At 38.0% G+C, this 14,988-nt stretch overlaps 3 protein-coding genes across 4 annotated transcripts in view; 1 reads left to right on the forward strand and 2 right to left on the reverse strand.

Annotated features, from left to right (window-relative positions):
• kcnh2b (potassium voltage-gated channel, subfamily H (eag-related), member 2b) overlaps positions 1-2,432 on the reverse strand; it is a 271,728-nt gene extending 269,296 nt beyond the window's left edge. Inside the window, exons 1-2 of the mRNA XM_086305360.1 lie at positions 2,314-2,432; positions 1,208-1,810 (exon numbers count right to left, since the gene is read on the reverse strand). Of these exons, the coding sequence (XP_086161486.1) occupies positions 1,208-1,283 (76 nt within the window). The 5' untranslated portion in view covers positions 1,284-1,810; positions 2,314-2,432. The remainder of the gene's footprint in view (positions 1-1,207; positions 1,811-2,313) is intronic.
• A 2,750-nt stretch (positions 2,433-5,182) lies between these two features.
• Positions 5,183-7,791, forward strand: LOC147321434 (uncharacterized). Its single transcript, XM_086305364.1, has 3 exons — positions 5,183-5,595; positions 5,784-5,846; positions 6,200-7,791. Exons 1-3 carry the CDS (start codon positions 5,494-5,496, stop codon positions 7,307-7,309), a joined length of 1,275 nt encoding a protein of 424 aa, XP_086161490.1. The 5' UTR covers positions 5,183-5,493; the 3' UTR covers positions 7,310-7,791.
• Positions 7,780-14,572, reverse strand: LOC147321435 (uncharacterized). Of its 2 annotated transcripts, none has more exons than XM_086305363.1 (11): positions 14,174-14,572; positions 13,923-13,985; positions 11,652-12,077; positions 11,385-11,445; positions 10,670-10,805; positions 10,355-10,450; positions 9,835-10,127; positions 9,321-9,544; positions 8,834-9,034; positions 8,530-8,719; positions 7,780-8,271 (listed from the first exon to the last, which is right to left on the reverse strand). In XM_086305363.1, exons 1-9 carry the CDS (start codon positions 14,273-14,275, stop codon positions 8,972-8,974), a joined length of 1,464 nt encoding a protein of 487 aa, XP_086161489.1. In that variant the 5' UTR covers positions 14,276-14,572; the 3' UTR covers positions 7,780-8,271; positions 8,530-8,719; positions 8,834-8,971. The 2 variants fall into 2 exon arrangements, with proteins under 2 accessions (XP_086161489.1, XP_086161488.1); XM_086305362.1 differs by having other exon boundaries at positions 7,783-8,277.
• Positions 14,573-14,988: the final 416 nt, after the last annotated feature.

Here is a 14,988-nt window from a genome sequence, read left to right on the forward strand (position 1 = left end):
AATATGTTCACCTTTGCAGAGTCATCCACGCTTATCAGCATGGAAAACTAAGCAGAGCAGGATTAATGTCAATTACCCAACTCCAACGTCAATTATTCAACTCGACTGCACATGTGTGGAGTTTCTTCTCAGCACCTCCGTGTGAGGAAAGAGTGTTTTTATGTGAAAACCTTATTTCATTTTCAGCTGCTGTCGTGACTGTTAGGAGTGCAGAGTCACATCGCTGGCTTTTCCACAGCAGGCCTGTAAACTACCCAAGAGCAAGGTGCATGGTAGAAGGCAGGCAGCTTGTTTTCTGTGTTTAGACAGGGGGTCCCGAGCAAAGACTTTAATTCAGCCAACATCTGAATGTTTATCTTCTCCGCCCTGGAGAAACTGACATTTTAAAGAGGCATTTTAATCCCTTGCGTCAATATAGCCTTCACCAGCCTGGAAAATGAATGGCAATGACACACATCCACTCTTTCTTCCTCTGTACGCCACAGCCTCATCTTCATCTGCCCCGAGGTGCAGAAAACGTGCTGCTCACGGCTGCAGAGGCACGTCTGAAGTATGGTCACACGCTCGTGGTTGGGAACAACATGCATGATTTGCATCAAAGATAAAAGTGCCACAGGGAGGTGGGGACGGGTGGAGACAGCTTTGAATTTCATGCCCACGGGCTCTTATGCAAAATCCATCGGTTCAGATATATTGTTTGTTTTTGAAGCTTGCTGGAGATCGATTAATGTGAAACAGCGATTTGGAAGGCAAACGAAACTCAGAATGGTTTATTGGCGTGCAGCGATTACTGAGTATAAACACTGAGGACGAACCTGATTCCATGAAAGCAAGTGTACTAAAGGATGCAGATACTAACCTTTAACAAGAGGCTCCAAGTAAACTCAGGAGCGCATCAATCTACACAAGCTGCTGCTGCCGTGAAACGTTTGGCATCCGTAAAGTTTCGCTCGATTTCTGATTGGTTTCATTTATCACAGAGTTCCGACCCTTGTGACGTGTCACGGCCATTAAGCATGCAGGGGACACCATAATTGAGGCTAATTCTGGAAAACAACGTGTCACCTCAACGTCTACATCATTAGGATGCTATTTCTAACAGCTCCCGAGTCAGCAAATCAATCACTACCGCCGGGCCTCGATGAAAGCAAAGCAGGCTGTGGACGCTTGGATAAACAATCTGAAGGAGGAAAATCTAGATTCTTACTTTGACTGTCAAATTTCCTGATGATGGTATCCAGGAAGGTGTTCTGCGGAGCCACATGGCCCCTCCGGACTGGCATCTTCGCTGCAGTGGCCCCTGGACTGCGAAAGACTTTGCGGGACTTTGAATAATATCACAGCGAGAGCGCAGTTCTCCAATCTCCGCAGCCGGGCGCACGACGCTCACGGCGCTCCCGGCATGGACGCTACAGCGCCAGGCTCAATCCGGGGGCCAAAGTTTTCCCAAGTTTGGCCGCAGAGAAAGTGAAATCTCTTTCCACGAGAAAGTGAGGAAGAGGAGAGTTCTGGAAAAGGAGGCGCGCTGTAGGATCTGAGCCGTTTTTTGCCCTCCAGTTTCCAGCCTGAGAGGCGCGAGCGTGTCTGCTTGTGTCCCCCGAGGGGAGGGCCGCCTGTCAGGTGATGTTCCTCCTGCTCTCACACTCGCTGGAGCGCGGGGGACCACTCATCCTGCACTACAACCCGCTCCCGTGAAGCGAGCTTTCCGACGAACCTCTGTGGAGCCATGGCTCTGGCGCTGAGCTGCGCGTCTTTATTCTTCTCTTATTCCACCTCCTCCTCTTCGCCACCTGAAGCTCAGCGCGTTTCACTGGGGAGGAAATGAAGAACACCGGATTGGTTGCATGAAAACAGCAGAGCTCAAGAACAGCAGCTTGAAGCGTCCTAGATCAGTGTTTTTTTAGGAGGTGTTCACTGTATCTCTCTCCTCCATCTCGCTGTGCGCTCTGCCAGATGACTTCAGCTCCACTGGCTTCTAACTGCGTCTCTTTTTAACCCTTTGCGCATCAGGAGCGAGATAGCCAACCTTTGATGGGTGGAGGAGAAGGAGCGCGCTCTCGGCCATCCCTGCTCTCCTCACCCCAGAAAAAAACTGCTTATTACACCTCCAAGAGCTTTGCAGTTTGGGGGTTTTGGTCGCTGAAAACGTGGCCCAGATATCATTAAAGAGCACTGCAACTGATTTAAATGCCTCAAAACAAGATCATTTGTCACAAAGATGATCTTGTAATGAATGTGTGGTGCAGGTGATGGTGGATACGAGCTCTGAAAGGCTGCCGTTGTTAACAGGTGTTCGGCTTTGTGCTGCATTACCTGTCCTCAGCAGCTATGGGAGGGATTCAGTTTACATCCACGCCCTTCTGCCCGCTCCTGTGCTGCTTGTCTCTGTGTAACAAAAGACTCCATCCATACCTCACAAAGGAACATTCACCTGCGCGAAAGTGAAGCGTGTCTCTCTGCCTGAGCTGATCCTGAATCAGCGAGTTTGCCGTGGATAACGAAAGGCCGTTTAAAACGCGTTGCTGGTGCTTCTTTATTGTGCTTCAGGGAGGGTTGGATGGGGATTCACCACTCAGCCTGCTCAGCTACGTCACAAGGGTTCCCCCCTTCCGTCAACCTGGGGATGATGCCTTCATGGAGCGTCGGGTATTGCGGATCTAGCGGATGGATTGAAACCCAGTCCTGCTCTTCCGCTCTATTTTAGCATTACATGTAATATCTTTAAATATATGAATGTTCTCCAAACATTAAGAATGCGTAACGTGTCATTAATTTAGACTGTTAGCTAAAAAGGACTAAATTGTATGTCGGAAATGAAACCACATACTGTCATGGTACACAACAGTACAATCTAATTACACAAAATGATGATGATTATTATTGTTATTATTATGTTGTCACAAGTTAATTATTTAACTGACAAGCTCGTTTTCTTGTGATAAACGGTTGGTAGTATATATATATTGTCATTGTGGGGGAAATGAAACAGAAATGCTGATTATGTCCCAAAGACGAGATCGGATGAAATTCTCGTCTTTTTGTATTAAAATGCAGCCGCGTGTGCGCTGCTGTCAAAGCCACTGGGAGCAAGAGTAGTTTGTGAGCTGCTGGGGACACTAACGAGGTGAAATTACGATGACCTTGTTTGAAGCATCGCTTCAATTTAGCTGTGAGGTATTAATTTTCCGACCGGCATTGAAGGCATCAGCAGACAAAGCGTTTTCCTGAATCCCTTGAAGTCCATTGGAACCGGACTGCAGCCGGTTCACCTGTGATGGCTCCGACTGAGGAAAACGTCCTTGTTTTCAGCAGCGCCAAGCAAAGGCCTGAAGCCCTCTGCTGCTCCGTGGAAGCATTTATCAAAAATGTCCTGCACAGCTCCATAAGGCGTCCTCCCCCCTTTTTCCTCAGCATCATATTTTTAATGATTAGTCACACGTGATAAATTGCAGCCCTGCAGCTGGACGAAGACTATCGATCAAAACGTGAGTCTTTGGCATGAATTAAAAATGCAGCGGTTACTGCTCTTATTACTTCCAGCAGTATTTACTGAAGCAGCTGAAAGCCAGAGGAGGCGTGCTGGTCAGCCTTCCCCTCAAAACTCCCTTATTTAGTCAAGAAAAGAGAGGACGAGGAGAGGAAGAAAGGAGGGGACCGAGGAGGCAAGAAGGCGATGATGAGAGAGGAAAATCAATATGTAACTAAAGTTCATTGATGAATTAATGTGTGCGCACCTTACATTATATTGGATAAACGACTGAAATAAATAAAGAGAACAAGCTCCGGGCGTCACTTTGACACATCCATTAAAAGCTACATCTCCTTACAGCCGTGGCTAAACAGCTCCGCAGTAAATGAAACTGTCAGCAGAAACCGTGTTTTTCACACTGCCAGTTGTGTTAGACGTAGAAGCTGCAGGCAGCAGCAGGTTTTATGAAGTAACCAAGAGAAACGCAGAGAGATGGATGATGGGTTTTAAATCATGTATAATCTTACTGTCTTTGCATTCCCCATAATATGGGGCGCCGTTTGTAAACTGAAACATGCCGAAATTAACAGCAACATTTTTCCACATTTAGCTCTAAATCTTACAAAAACATGTTTTTTCGAGTCATTTTTTACAACATTTAGTAAAATATTTGTAACTTTTCATATTTAAAACAGGATTTTAAATGTTAAATCTAAATGCTAAATGTTAAATCTAAATGTTAAATGTTAAATCTAAATGCTAAATGTTAAATGTAAATATTATATTTAAATGTAAATGTTAAATGTTAAATGTAAATATTATATTTAAATGTAAATGTTAAATGTTAAATGTAAATATTATATATAAATCTAAATGTTAAATGTTAAATCTAAATATTATATATAAATCTAAATGTTAAATGTTAAATCTAAATGTTAAATGTTAAATCTAAATGTTATATATAAATCTAAATGTTAAATGTTAAATCTAAATGTTATATATAAATCTAAATGTTAAATGTTAAATGTAAATATTATATATAAATCTAAATGTTAAATCTAAATGTTATATATAAATCTAAATGTTAAATGTTAAATCTAAATGTTATATATAAATCTAAATGTTAAATGTTAAATCTAAATATTATATATAAATCTAAATGTTAAATGTTAAATCTAAATGTTATATATAAATCTAAATGTTAAATGTTAAATCTAAATGTTATATATAAATCTAAATGTTAAATGTTAAATCTAAATGTTATATATAAATCTAAATGTTAAATGTTAAATCTAAATATTATATATAAATCTAAATGTTAAATGTTAAATCTAAATGTTATATATAAATCTAAATGTTAAATGTTAAATCTAAATGTTATATATAAATCTAAATGTTAAATGTTAAATCTAAATGTTATATATAAATCTAAATGTTAAATGTTAAATCTAAATGCTAAATGTTAAATGTAAATATTATATTTAAATGTAAATGTTAAATGTTAAATGTAAATATTATATTTAAATGTAAATGTTAAATGTTAAATGTAAGTATTATATATAAATCTAAATGTTAAATGTTAAATCTAAATATTATATATAAATCTAAATGTTAAATCTAAATGTTAAATGTTAAATCTAAATGTTATATATAAATCTAAATGTTAAATGTTAAATCTAAATATTATATATAAATCTAAATGTTAAATGTTAAATCTAAATGTTATATATAAATCTAAATGTTAAATGTTAAATCTAAATGTTATATATAAATCTAAATGTTAAATGTTAAATCTAAATGTTATATATAAATCTAAATGTTAAATGTTAAATCTAAATGTTACGGGAAACTAAATATTTAGCTAATATGCAAATTTATTGTACGGGTCAACGGAAATACCAAAATAAAAGCTTCAAGAAAACCTCCCGCGCTAAAGTGTGCCGGTCGCGGTCAGGTTCTGTGTTTGCGCTCCTCTTACGGTCACTTTTGACTGCCATGAGCTGCTTCGACTATTCCCTACCAGCATGTCCAGCGATTTAGCTGAAAACATTGGAAGAGCCGTTTTGTCGGCCATCCAACGATTCAGCGGTAATGCACCCTCGACCTCACAAATGCCGCAGCACTTGGTAAGTTTATTGTATAGCATTTTGGACGGGTTGATAGCAGTGTTAGCAAAACTAGCAAAGCTAAATTACTTAGCTAGTCCTCAATTATTTCATTTGGTAGGCAGCAGACAGAGATCGAACATCATACAACTCTATTTATTTATTTGGTAGGTAGGTAACAGTCGTTCTTGATGTAAATGTTTCCTTAGGAATCCAGCAATGCACCTGGACCAAGTAGACCTGCCGTCTCCACTGGGATACCATACTGCTCGGTAGGCCTTCTTACACATATCATTTAGCTGACTAATTTTTGTTTTTTCTTTGGTGTAATATGTCACCTTAAATTAAATCCTGTCAAAGTAATGATTCTGATTCTACATACATTTCATCTTCTTAGGGGTCCATCACTAGCAGTGTCACATCACCACCAACAACATTCACAAGTTTTACGTCATATTTTATTACTGTTTTTGCTGTGAAGTGTCTTTTGATTGCTCACTTTCATATTTTAAAACTATTGATAAAATATTACTCTCTAGCTAATCTGTCACAGTACAATTGCCTCAAATTACCCATCTTTTGTTATAGAATTGTGCTCATTGAGATTTTCTGTGCCGTGTTCTAGGATGGTTACCAAGGAAGGCTTCAGATTTCCAAAGAGGAATTGGAAAATGTTCTTTCCCTGAAAACATCTTTTACTGAAGCTGCATCTATCCTTTCCATCTCCAGGCCCACTCTGTATAAGTTACTGCAAGACTATAATATCTCAGAGTCAAAATTCAATGTAATCAGTGACCATGAGTTAGATCAGATAGTGTCCCAAATAAAAACTGAACATCCAAATGTTGGAGAAGTGATGCTGATGGGTCATCTGCGTTCCAAAAACATAGTGGTTCAAAGATGGCGCGTAAGAAAGTCACTGCGGAGGGTGGACTCGGCTGGTGTTCTATCCAGGAGAAGAACTGCAGTTGCTCGGCGAGTATATTCTGTGCCTCATCCAAATTTCATATGGCACATAGATGGAAATCACAAACTGATTCGTTGGAAGTTTGTTGTTCATGGTGCAATAGATGGATACAGCAGGATGTTGATGTTTCTTCAGTGCTCCAGCAATAATCGAGCTGAGACTGTGAAAGCCCTCTTTACTGCAGCTGTTGGACAATTTGGCAGACCCCTGCATATCAGGACTGATCACGGAGGAGAGAATGCTCAGATTTGGGAGGACATGCGAGCAAGCAGGGGTGAAAGCTCTGTCTTAATGGGAAGTTCTGTGCACAACCAGAGGATTGAGCGTTTCAACCGAGACTTAAACAACAACTGTAGCCGCATTTATGCACCTATATTTTATGAATTGGAATCACTTGGTATCCTAGACTTAGAAAATGCAACAGACCTATTTTGCCTTCATGTGTTTCTACCACGAATCAACCGCACTTTGAAGGAATTCAAAGCTGGATATAACAATCACTCTGTTTCCACTGAAGGTAATAGAACTCCCATCCAGCTTTTTGCCTGCGGAACTCATGTGTCTCATCGTCACAACCCAGAACTTTCTACAGCAGAGGTCTCCATACCCTCCTTGTCAAACTCTGAAAGTAGGTTTGTCCCATTAAATGACAGCGATTTACAAGAGCTATATACAAGCATTCACCCTTTTGAAGAAGACAACAATAATGGTAAAACATTGTTTCAACGAACACAGCAGTATATTTTTAACAAACTTGTAAATGTGTGACCTCAACCACAGGATACCAGTGATGTTCTAAAGAGTGATGACACTTAATATTCTTAAATGCTGTACAGCAAATGCAGTTTTTGTACTACTGCAGAAGCCCCTCCCCTCTAGCAGTGATGCCTCCTGCCACATAAGGACTCAGAGTTAATGACTGACAGTGTGACTCATAGGCTATTCAGAAGGCTACAACCACTTTTAGTTTATGGGTAAAACCAGTTATTCAGATTGAAGTAAAGATCAAATTCACACTGTAATACAGTATAACAGTGAAAATTATCAACACGGAACAGTCAGTCTTTAAATCAATTCACAAGATTATCTACAGTATTGTTTTAATCATTGTAAAGTTGCAATAGTCTTAATAAATGTTGCTGTTAGATGTCTAAGTAATCCTGGCTTGTTCTACAAAGCATGTTTAGTATACTCTGTGCATAAACTGTTTTGATGTGTCCTTGTTTAAAAAAAGAAAAGCTTAATAAAATTATTGTATTACACCAGTGACTTTATTGATTTGTTTGTTTGTTTGTTGTTGAACATTAAATGCAGTCAGAATTTATTTCAACTATCTTGTATGAAGCAAAGTTACTTGAAACTACAATTAATGAACAGGATTAGAGTTAACAAACCCACCATTTTAATTTCACTTTTTTTGGAACATGTTTAGATGGTGCTGAATAAAGCTCCATTCATGAGTGCTACTAAGAAGCAGTAATGAAAAGCATCATCATCAGCCATTGTTGTTTCATTCACAAAAAGCTGAAGCTCATTTGCACATGTGTGTGCAATCGGGAGATGTTTGCTTTCATCGTGAATGAATGTTATTTTAGGAGCTGGTTGAAAACCTATGGCTGGAACCTTGCTGCTCCCGGTGGCAAAAGCCAAGATGTGACCAGGCCTCAAAGCCTTCACAAATGCCTCTTCATCCTTGGTAAGAGTCCTTTCTCCAAGTGAGTCTCTCAGCTCTTCATCTAAAAACAAAGAAAAACCACCGTTAACCTGGGGACACTAAAATAGTTAAAGCTTGAGCTAACAACTAAATGATGGCTAATGTTTTTATAAAAAATACAGAGGTTCTGTCTTTGCCTTGCTTGTCAGTTGTAAGCTATCATACATCTTTATTCCTGTTTTGTGTGCGCGCATGTGACATAAAAAGACAAAGTTTTACTTTAGTGTCCCGAATTGTTTCATGGCCAGACTACATTATGTGAATTTCTGCTTACTTTCGACACACTGGAGAAATTCCCGAAATTTGACCACCATCAGCTCCTCTCTAACTCTTCTGTTGCTCCCAAGGACAGAATAGCTTGGCCTGAGAACCCCAGCAATTAAACTGGCTGTCAGATCTTTGTCCTCCCCCGATAGGTCAAGCAGAACACGCAAACTGGGGTTCTCTCTCAGGAGTGATAAAATCTAGACAGAAAAGTTTAAATAATGGTTAAATTCCAGTTTTAAATATAAAAAGTAGCTCACTCTAAATGATTATAAAATAATGACCAATTGATACAGAAAAAATATAACTCTCACTCCATAGTAGGACAAGCCATCAGTTAGTTGATCGAAACAGCTTTGCCGTTGCAGAACTGCAAGGTATAGAGCTGCATTTTTCACAAACAGATCTTTATTGGCCATGGTGACTGTGAGTGGAAGACCTTCAACTTGATATCACCATGAGTCGCAGCAGCTGACTGCTTCCTCCAAATCATGTTGAGTTGTTGCATTTACAACCTAAATATTTAAGAAAAACACTTTAAATGTTTGTTTTTTACCAGTGTACACAAATACTGCAGATGGTTCATTTTAATTGGACTCGAAACGTTTTTGTTTTGGTTTATTTGGCTGTATTTCACCAATATTTTTTTTTTTTTAACAAAAAGGAAACAAATTGAAAATATAATACATGGAATTGCCTCTAATAACCAAAAGTGTATTTATTATATATTATAAAAGAAGACCAGAAGACTTGTGAATATAGGAAATATTACAATATTCTTGTTATAATATTGCAATTCACCTTTTTCAGATTCTCTCTTAACTCAGGGTCACCTATATCATCCGGTGTTAGGTGTACTTGAAGAATGTCTCCTGACACAATGTAGTCTACTACATGTGGAGAGAGAAAGGCAGGTGCTTCTCCACCTTGCACTATTATCGTGGACAACATCCTGCCAATGGTTCGATATACTCCATTTTGCAAGTGTAGGATGTTAAATTTCAGTGTGCATCCATTTGGTGTAGCTGAAAAATAACACACAAAAAAGTATATTCTGTACAGACCCCAAACTGATATCTTGAGATTGACAGACAAAAATGTATTACTTTTTTTTTTTTTTTTTTTTACTGTTTCAGACACGCAGAACATAACAGATTTATTATCTGTAGTCATTTATTAACTTGTTAATGTTCTGTCAAACAATGTTCAGATCAGGTGGTTGTTGCGTTTGTAACATTATAAAAACGAGTGTCGTCAACAAGCCTTTAGGCCTTGAGTAAGTAAGTTAGTTAGTTTGACTGTGAAATCCTATTACCTTCAAAAGCACCACTGTCCTGAAAGATGGCCTTCACCAGTAAACGGAAAAACTCCCGCCTTGGCCCCCCAAGGTCAGCAGCATCTTCCTCTGTATCATGTTCATCGCTTGCAAATGTGACATAAAACATCTCACAGCTTTCTGCAAACTTGGGTCTCTTGAACTGACGCAAAGCAGTCGACCACACATTGGCTCGACTGATATGGAGTTGTCTTGTTCCTGGTGTAATGACTTTCTCACTATGAGCTCTAAGAAGACCTTCAATTTCTTCTTTGCTGAGCTTCTTAAAAGACCTATATAAAAAAGGGACAATGACAAACAGATCTTGGGGAAAAATGGAAATTTGCTGTACATTTGACTCAAGTGCACAGAGTTACAACATATAATTATGTTGTGATAGTCCATATTAAATTAGTCAGAAATGAGCAATTACCTTTGTAATTGTGTAACTGCAAAAAAATGATGCAAGTAAAGATGCAAATAAAATATTCAATTATCAAAGGTTACTTTCAAATCTTACCTTGAAATATGAACTTCACTCTGTCTATCAGACTCTTCTAGGAGGCTACGCTGAATTGCCTCTTCAAGAGCTTCATCTTCCTCCAGAAAAATAGGGCTAAGTAGATAAGAGATATTAGAAATCATAAAACATGTCAGCCTTGAAGAATTTCTCACACTACATCATTAAAAAAAAAAAAAAATTAAATGTAAATCCTAAAGTTGCAGTCATTCAGCAAAAAAACCCCAAACATGCAAATTGGAAACTTGCATCAAAACAATATCCTAAACAACATCTAAAATGAAGGATTTCTTTAACCCCTAGACAACAGCTTACACAAATTCTGCCACATTATATGGAAACATCTGCTGTCCCTCTGCCTGTCCCTCATTTTCACTCTCTTGAATGCAGCTCTCTGTTTCCTGATGCTTGGCCTCACTTTCACCTGGTGTTGTAGACAACGCATGATGCACTGAACAAAGGAAAGAAGGTCAGCATGACTTGCTTCATAATGTTAACAGCCTTTATATATCCTTATATTAGTTTAAGTGAAAGTTGGGCACATATTCCTCCTTGGCTGTAATCACCTGTGATAATTCGTAAACATTAAAATGGTAAATGGCCTGTATTTGTATAGCACTTTTACTAGTCCCCCCTAAGGACCCCAAAGCGCTTTACACACCCAGTCATCCACCCATTCACACACTGGTGAAGGCAAGCTACAGTTGTAGCCACAGCTGCCCTGGGGCAGACTGACAGAGGCGAGGCTGCCATATCGCGCCATCGGCCCCTCTGGCCAACACCAGTAGGCGGTAGGTGAAGTGTCTTGCCCAAGGACACAACGACCGAGACTGTCCGAGCCGGGGCTCGAACCGGCAACCTTCCGATTACAAGGCGAACTCCCAACTCTTGAGCCACGATCGCCCCAATCGGACAAATTAACGATGCTCTCATCAAACAAACCCCCCAGGAATTATTACGCACTGCAGTAACAAAATCTAACTGGTCATCGAGCTTAGAACCTCACTAGGTTTTCATTCACATCACATACCTCGTCTTCTCCGGCAGACTGGACTTTCAAAGTCACTATCAGACAGCTCTTCTGGTTCCTCCTGAGGGAAAAGAAAGCATGTTCTACATAAAATCAAATACAGTTGCACCAAATCACTGGTAACACAGAGGCACATGGCTGCACTAAAAACTGTTTACACCTGCTGAAACTGCAATATTAATTAATACAATTAATAAAATTATGTTAAGGGAACAGACTCACTTTTTAGACAACAAATATTTCTGCACTGCAATATAAAATGTTTACCTGTGCAGGTTTTTGTATCCCTGCCATTATATAGAGGCAGGTGGTGGAACAAATCGAGCCAACTTCTTGGCCACCCCAAAGAAAACTGCTAGAAACATTTGGTTTCATTAGTCGTTTACATCCTCTAATTGTACTCAAATACTCAAAAGGGAATGTCTGGCCAGTTGACAGTGCAAATGTTCTTCTGAAGATTGCTGCTATTTCTTCTCTAAGTTGTGCTTCAGACCAGTCAGATGTAAAGGAGATCTTCCCAATAAGGCCATCTTGTGCTAGTTTTGCTCGTGAATCTCCTCTCGGTATGAGAAACGTTGATGCTGAAGACAAGGGCAAGCACACAACATCTTTTGTATAGTGTTTGCAGGTCTTGTTTTTTCTCACAAAATGTGAGCGCGTAGCATGAGCTTGAGGAACTGATGGAAGAGGAACCTGAAATGAATTCAAACACAGATACAGATAGACACCTATGCATTACAATACATCCGTAAGGTTTCTATTATCTGTTCATTAAAAACAAACAAACAAACTGTAGACTCAGACCATCTTACTATTGTCTACCCATTACACAGAAAACTGAACCTTTTGTATCTTGTAGATTAGCATTTGGTGATTGTTGGTCAAGTTGGTGATTCAGTTCCCAGGTGCTCTAATCTAGAGCTCCCAATGAGTTTATCCAACTATGACTGTGTGCGAATGTTGGACAGAAAAAGTGCTTGTATTAATCTGTGCATGTGAATGGGTAAATGAGATCTGTTGTATAAAGTGCTTTGAGCACTCAATTAGAGTAGCAAAGGCCTGCAATTAGGTCAGTGTGTATTTGGACCCTAACAAGTTTTATTTTGTTGCCCGTTTACTGAAACATATTCCAATCAAAATTATATCATGGACATGATGTGCAGACTAAGCTTTAATTTAGGGTATCCATATTAAAATGATGATGTCATTACCAATTAAGCAGATAAAAGGCCTGGAATTGATTTGAGACGTAGTGTTTGCATTTTGAAAATTTTACTGTGAACAGACAACATGCGGTCAAAGAGAACATAACAGAAAAAAGAAAATTAAGAAATTAATACAGCCACTACAGTGACCATCAAAACGATGAAAAATATTGACGTAAAATTTATTTTGCGACACCACAGAACAAATGATAGCGTATAATATGAAATGATAGATGTTTTCATATCGTCATATCGAACAGCCCTAATACAGAGGGTTCACTGCAAGGTGCAAGCCACTCATAAGCCTCAAGAATAGAAAGGCTAGAATGGACTTAACAAAAAAAAAAAAAAAAAAAAAAAAACATCTAGTAAAAGCCAGCTAAATTTTGGAAAAACATTCTTTGGACAGATAAAACCAAGATCAACCTCTACCAGAATGATGGCAAGAAAAAAGTATGGAGAAGGGTGGAACGACTCATGATCCAAAGCATACCACATCATCTGTAAAACATGGCAGAGGCAGTGTGATGGTTTGGGCGTGCATGGCTGCCAGTGGCACTGGTAGTGTTTACTGAATATGTGACACAGGACTGAAGCAGCTGAATGTGTTCAGAGACATACTTGTCTGCTTAAGTCCAGCTAAAAGTAGTCACATTGATTGGGCAGCATTTAATAATAAAGATGGAAGATGACCCAAAACATACAGTCCAAGCACCCCATGACTTTAATAAAGTAAAGAAATAGAATATTCTTGAATGGCCAAGTCAGTCACTGGATTTTAACCCAATTGAGCATACATTTCAGTTGTTGAAGACTAAATTTAGGACAGAAAGGCCCACAAACAAACAGCAACTGAAAGCCAATGCAGTAAAGGCCTGGCAGAGCCTTAGTAAGGAGGAATGCCAGCATCTGGTGGTGTCCATGACTTCAAGACTTCAGGCTGTCATTGCCAACAAAGGGTTTTGAATAAAGTAATAGAAATTATCATTTATTTTCAGTTATTTAATTTGTCTAATTACTTTAGAGCCTCTGAAATGATAGGATTGTGTTTACAAATTAATTTTTCCCTCTCACATTTTTATGCATTCATTTAGTCCAACCCACTGAATTAAAACTTAAAGTCTGCACTTCAACTGCATTGGAGTAGTTTCATTTTTAATTCATTCTGGTAATTTACAGAAGCAACATTAGAAAATGTGTCTGTATCCAACTACTTATGAACCTGACTGTATATCAAAACCAGTCAGCTAAGATAAGATAACATACCTTTATTAGTCCCACAAGGGGAAATTTCATGATAAATAAATTAAATGATATGTGTAAGAAGGCCTACCGAGCAGTATGGTATCCCAGTGGAGACGGCAGGTCTACTTGGTCCAGGTGCATTGCTGGATTCCTAAGGAAACATTTACATCAAGAACGACTGTTACCTACCTACCAAATAAATAAATAGAGTTGTATGATGTTCGATCTCTGTCTGCTGCCTACCAAATGAAATAATTGAGGACTAGCTAAGTAATTTAGCTTTGCTAGTTTTGCTAACACTGCTATCAACCCGTCCAAAATGCTATACAATAAACTTACCAAGTGCTGCGGCGTTTGTGAGGTCGAGGGTGCATTACCGCTGAATCGTTGGATGGCCGACAAAACGGCTCTTCCAATGTTTTCAGCTAAATCGCTGGACATGCTGGTAGGGAATAGTCGAAGCAGCTCATGGCAGTCAAAAGTGACCGTAAGAGGAGCGCAAACACAGAACCTGACCGCGACCGGCACACTTTAGCGCGGGAGGTTTTCTTGAAGCTTTTATTTTGGTATTTCCGTTGACCCGTACAATAAATTTGCATATTAGCTAAATATTTAGTTTCCCGTAACATTTAGATTTAACATTTAACATTTAGATTTATATATAACATTTAGATTTAACATTTAACATTTAGATTTATATATAACATTTAGATTTAACATTTAACATTTAGATTTATATATAACATTTAGATTTAACATTTAACATTTAGATTTATATATAACATTTAGATTTAACATTTAACATTTAGATTTATATATAACATTTAGATTTAACATTTAACATTTAGATTTATATATAACATTTAGATTTAACATTTAACATTTAGATTTATATATAATATTTAGATTTAACATTTAACATTTAGATTTATATATAACATTTAGATTTAACATTTAACATTTAGATTTATATATAACATTTAGATTTAACATTTAACATTTAGATTTATATATAACATTTAGATTTAACATTTAGATTTATATATAACATTTAGATTTAACATTTAACATTTAGATTTATATATAATATTTAGATTTAACATTTAACATTTAGATTTATATATAACATTTAGATTTAACATTTAACATTTAGA

The sequence above is a fragment of the Aulonocara sp. 'chitande type north' Nkhata Bay genome, linkage group LG9, assembly GCF_057382095.1.
Source record: "Aulonocara sp. 'chitande type north' Nkhata Bay isolate Kocher_YH1m ecotype deep benthic linkage group LG9, A_spYH_male_GT1.1, whole genome shotgun sequence".
NCBI classification, from domain to species: Eukaryota; Metazoa; Chordata; class Actinopteri; order Cichliformes; family Cichlidae; genus Aulonocara; species Aulonocara sp. 'chitande type north' Nkhata Bay.

Coding starts and splice junctions, on each gene's coding strand:
- LOC147321435 (XM_086305363.1), bottom strand. CDS start 14,275: ATGTCCAGCGATTTAGCTGAAAACATTGGAAGAGCCGTTTTGTCGGCC. Junction 10,451..10,669: donor TATAATGTGGCAGAATTTGT/GTAAGCTGTTGT, acceptor TTATCTACTTAG/CCCTATTTTTCTGGAGGAAG. Junction 10,128..10,354: donor AGTGAAGTTCATATTTCAAG/GTAAGATTTGAA, acceptor TTTTTTATATAG/GTCTTTTAAGAAGCTCAGCA.
- LOC147321434 (XM_086305364.1), top strand. CDS start 5,494: ATGTCCAGCGATTTAGCTGAAAACATTGGAAGAGCCGTTTTGTCGGCC. Junction 5,596..5,783: donor CACAAATGCCGCAGCACTTG/GTAAGTTTATTG, acceptor ATGTTTCCTTAG/GAATCCAGCAATGCACCTGG. Junction 5,847..6,199: donor CTGGGATACCATACTGCTCG/GTAGGCCTTCTT, acceptor GCCGTGTTCTAG/GATGGTTACCAAGGAAGGCT.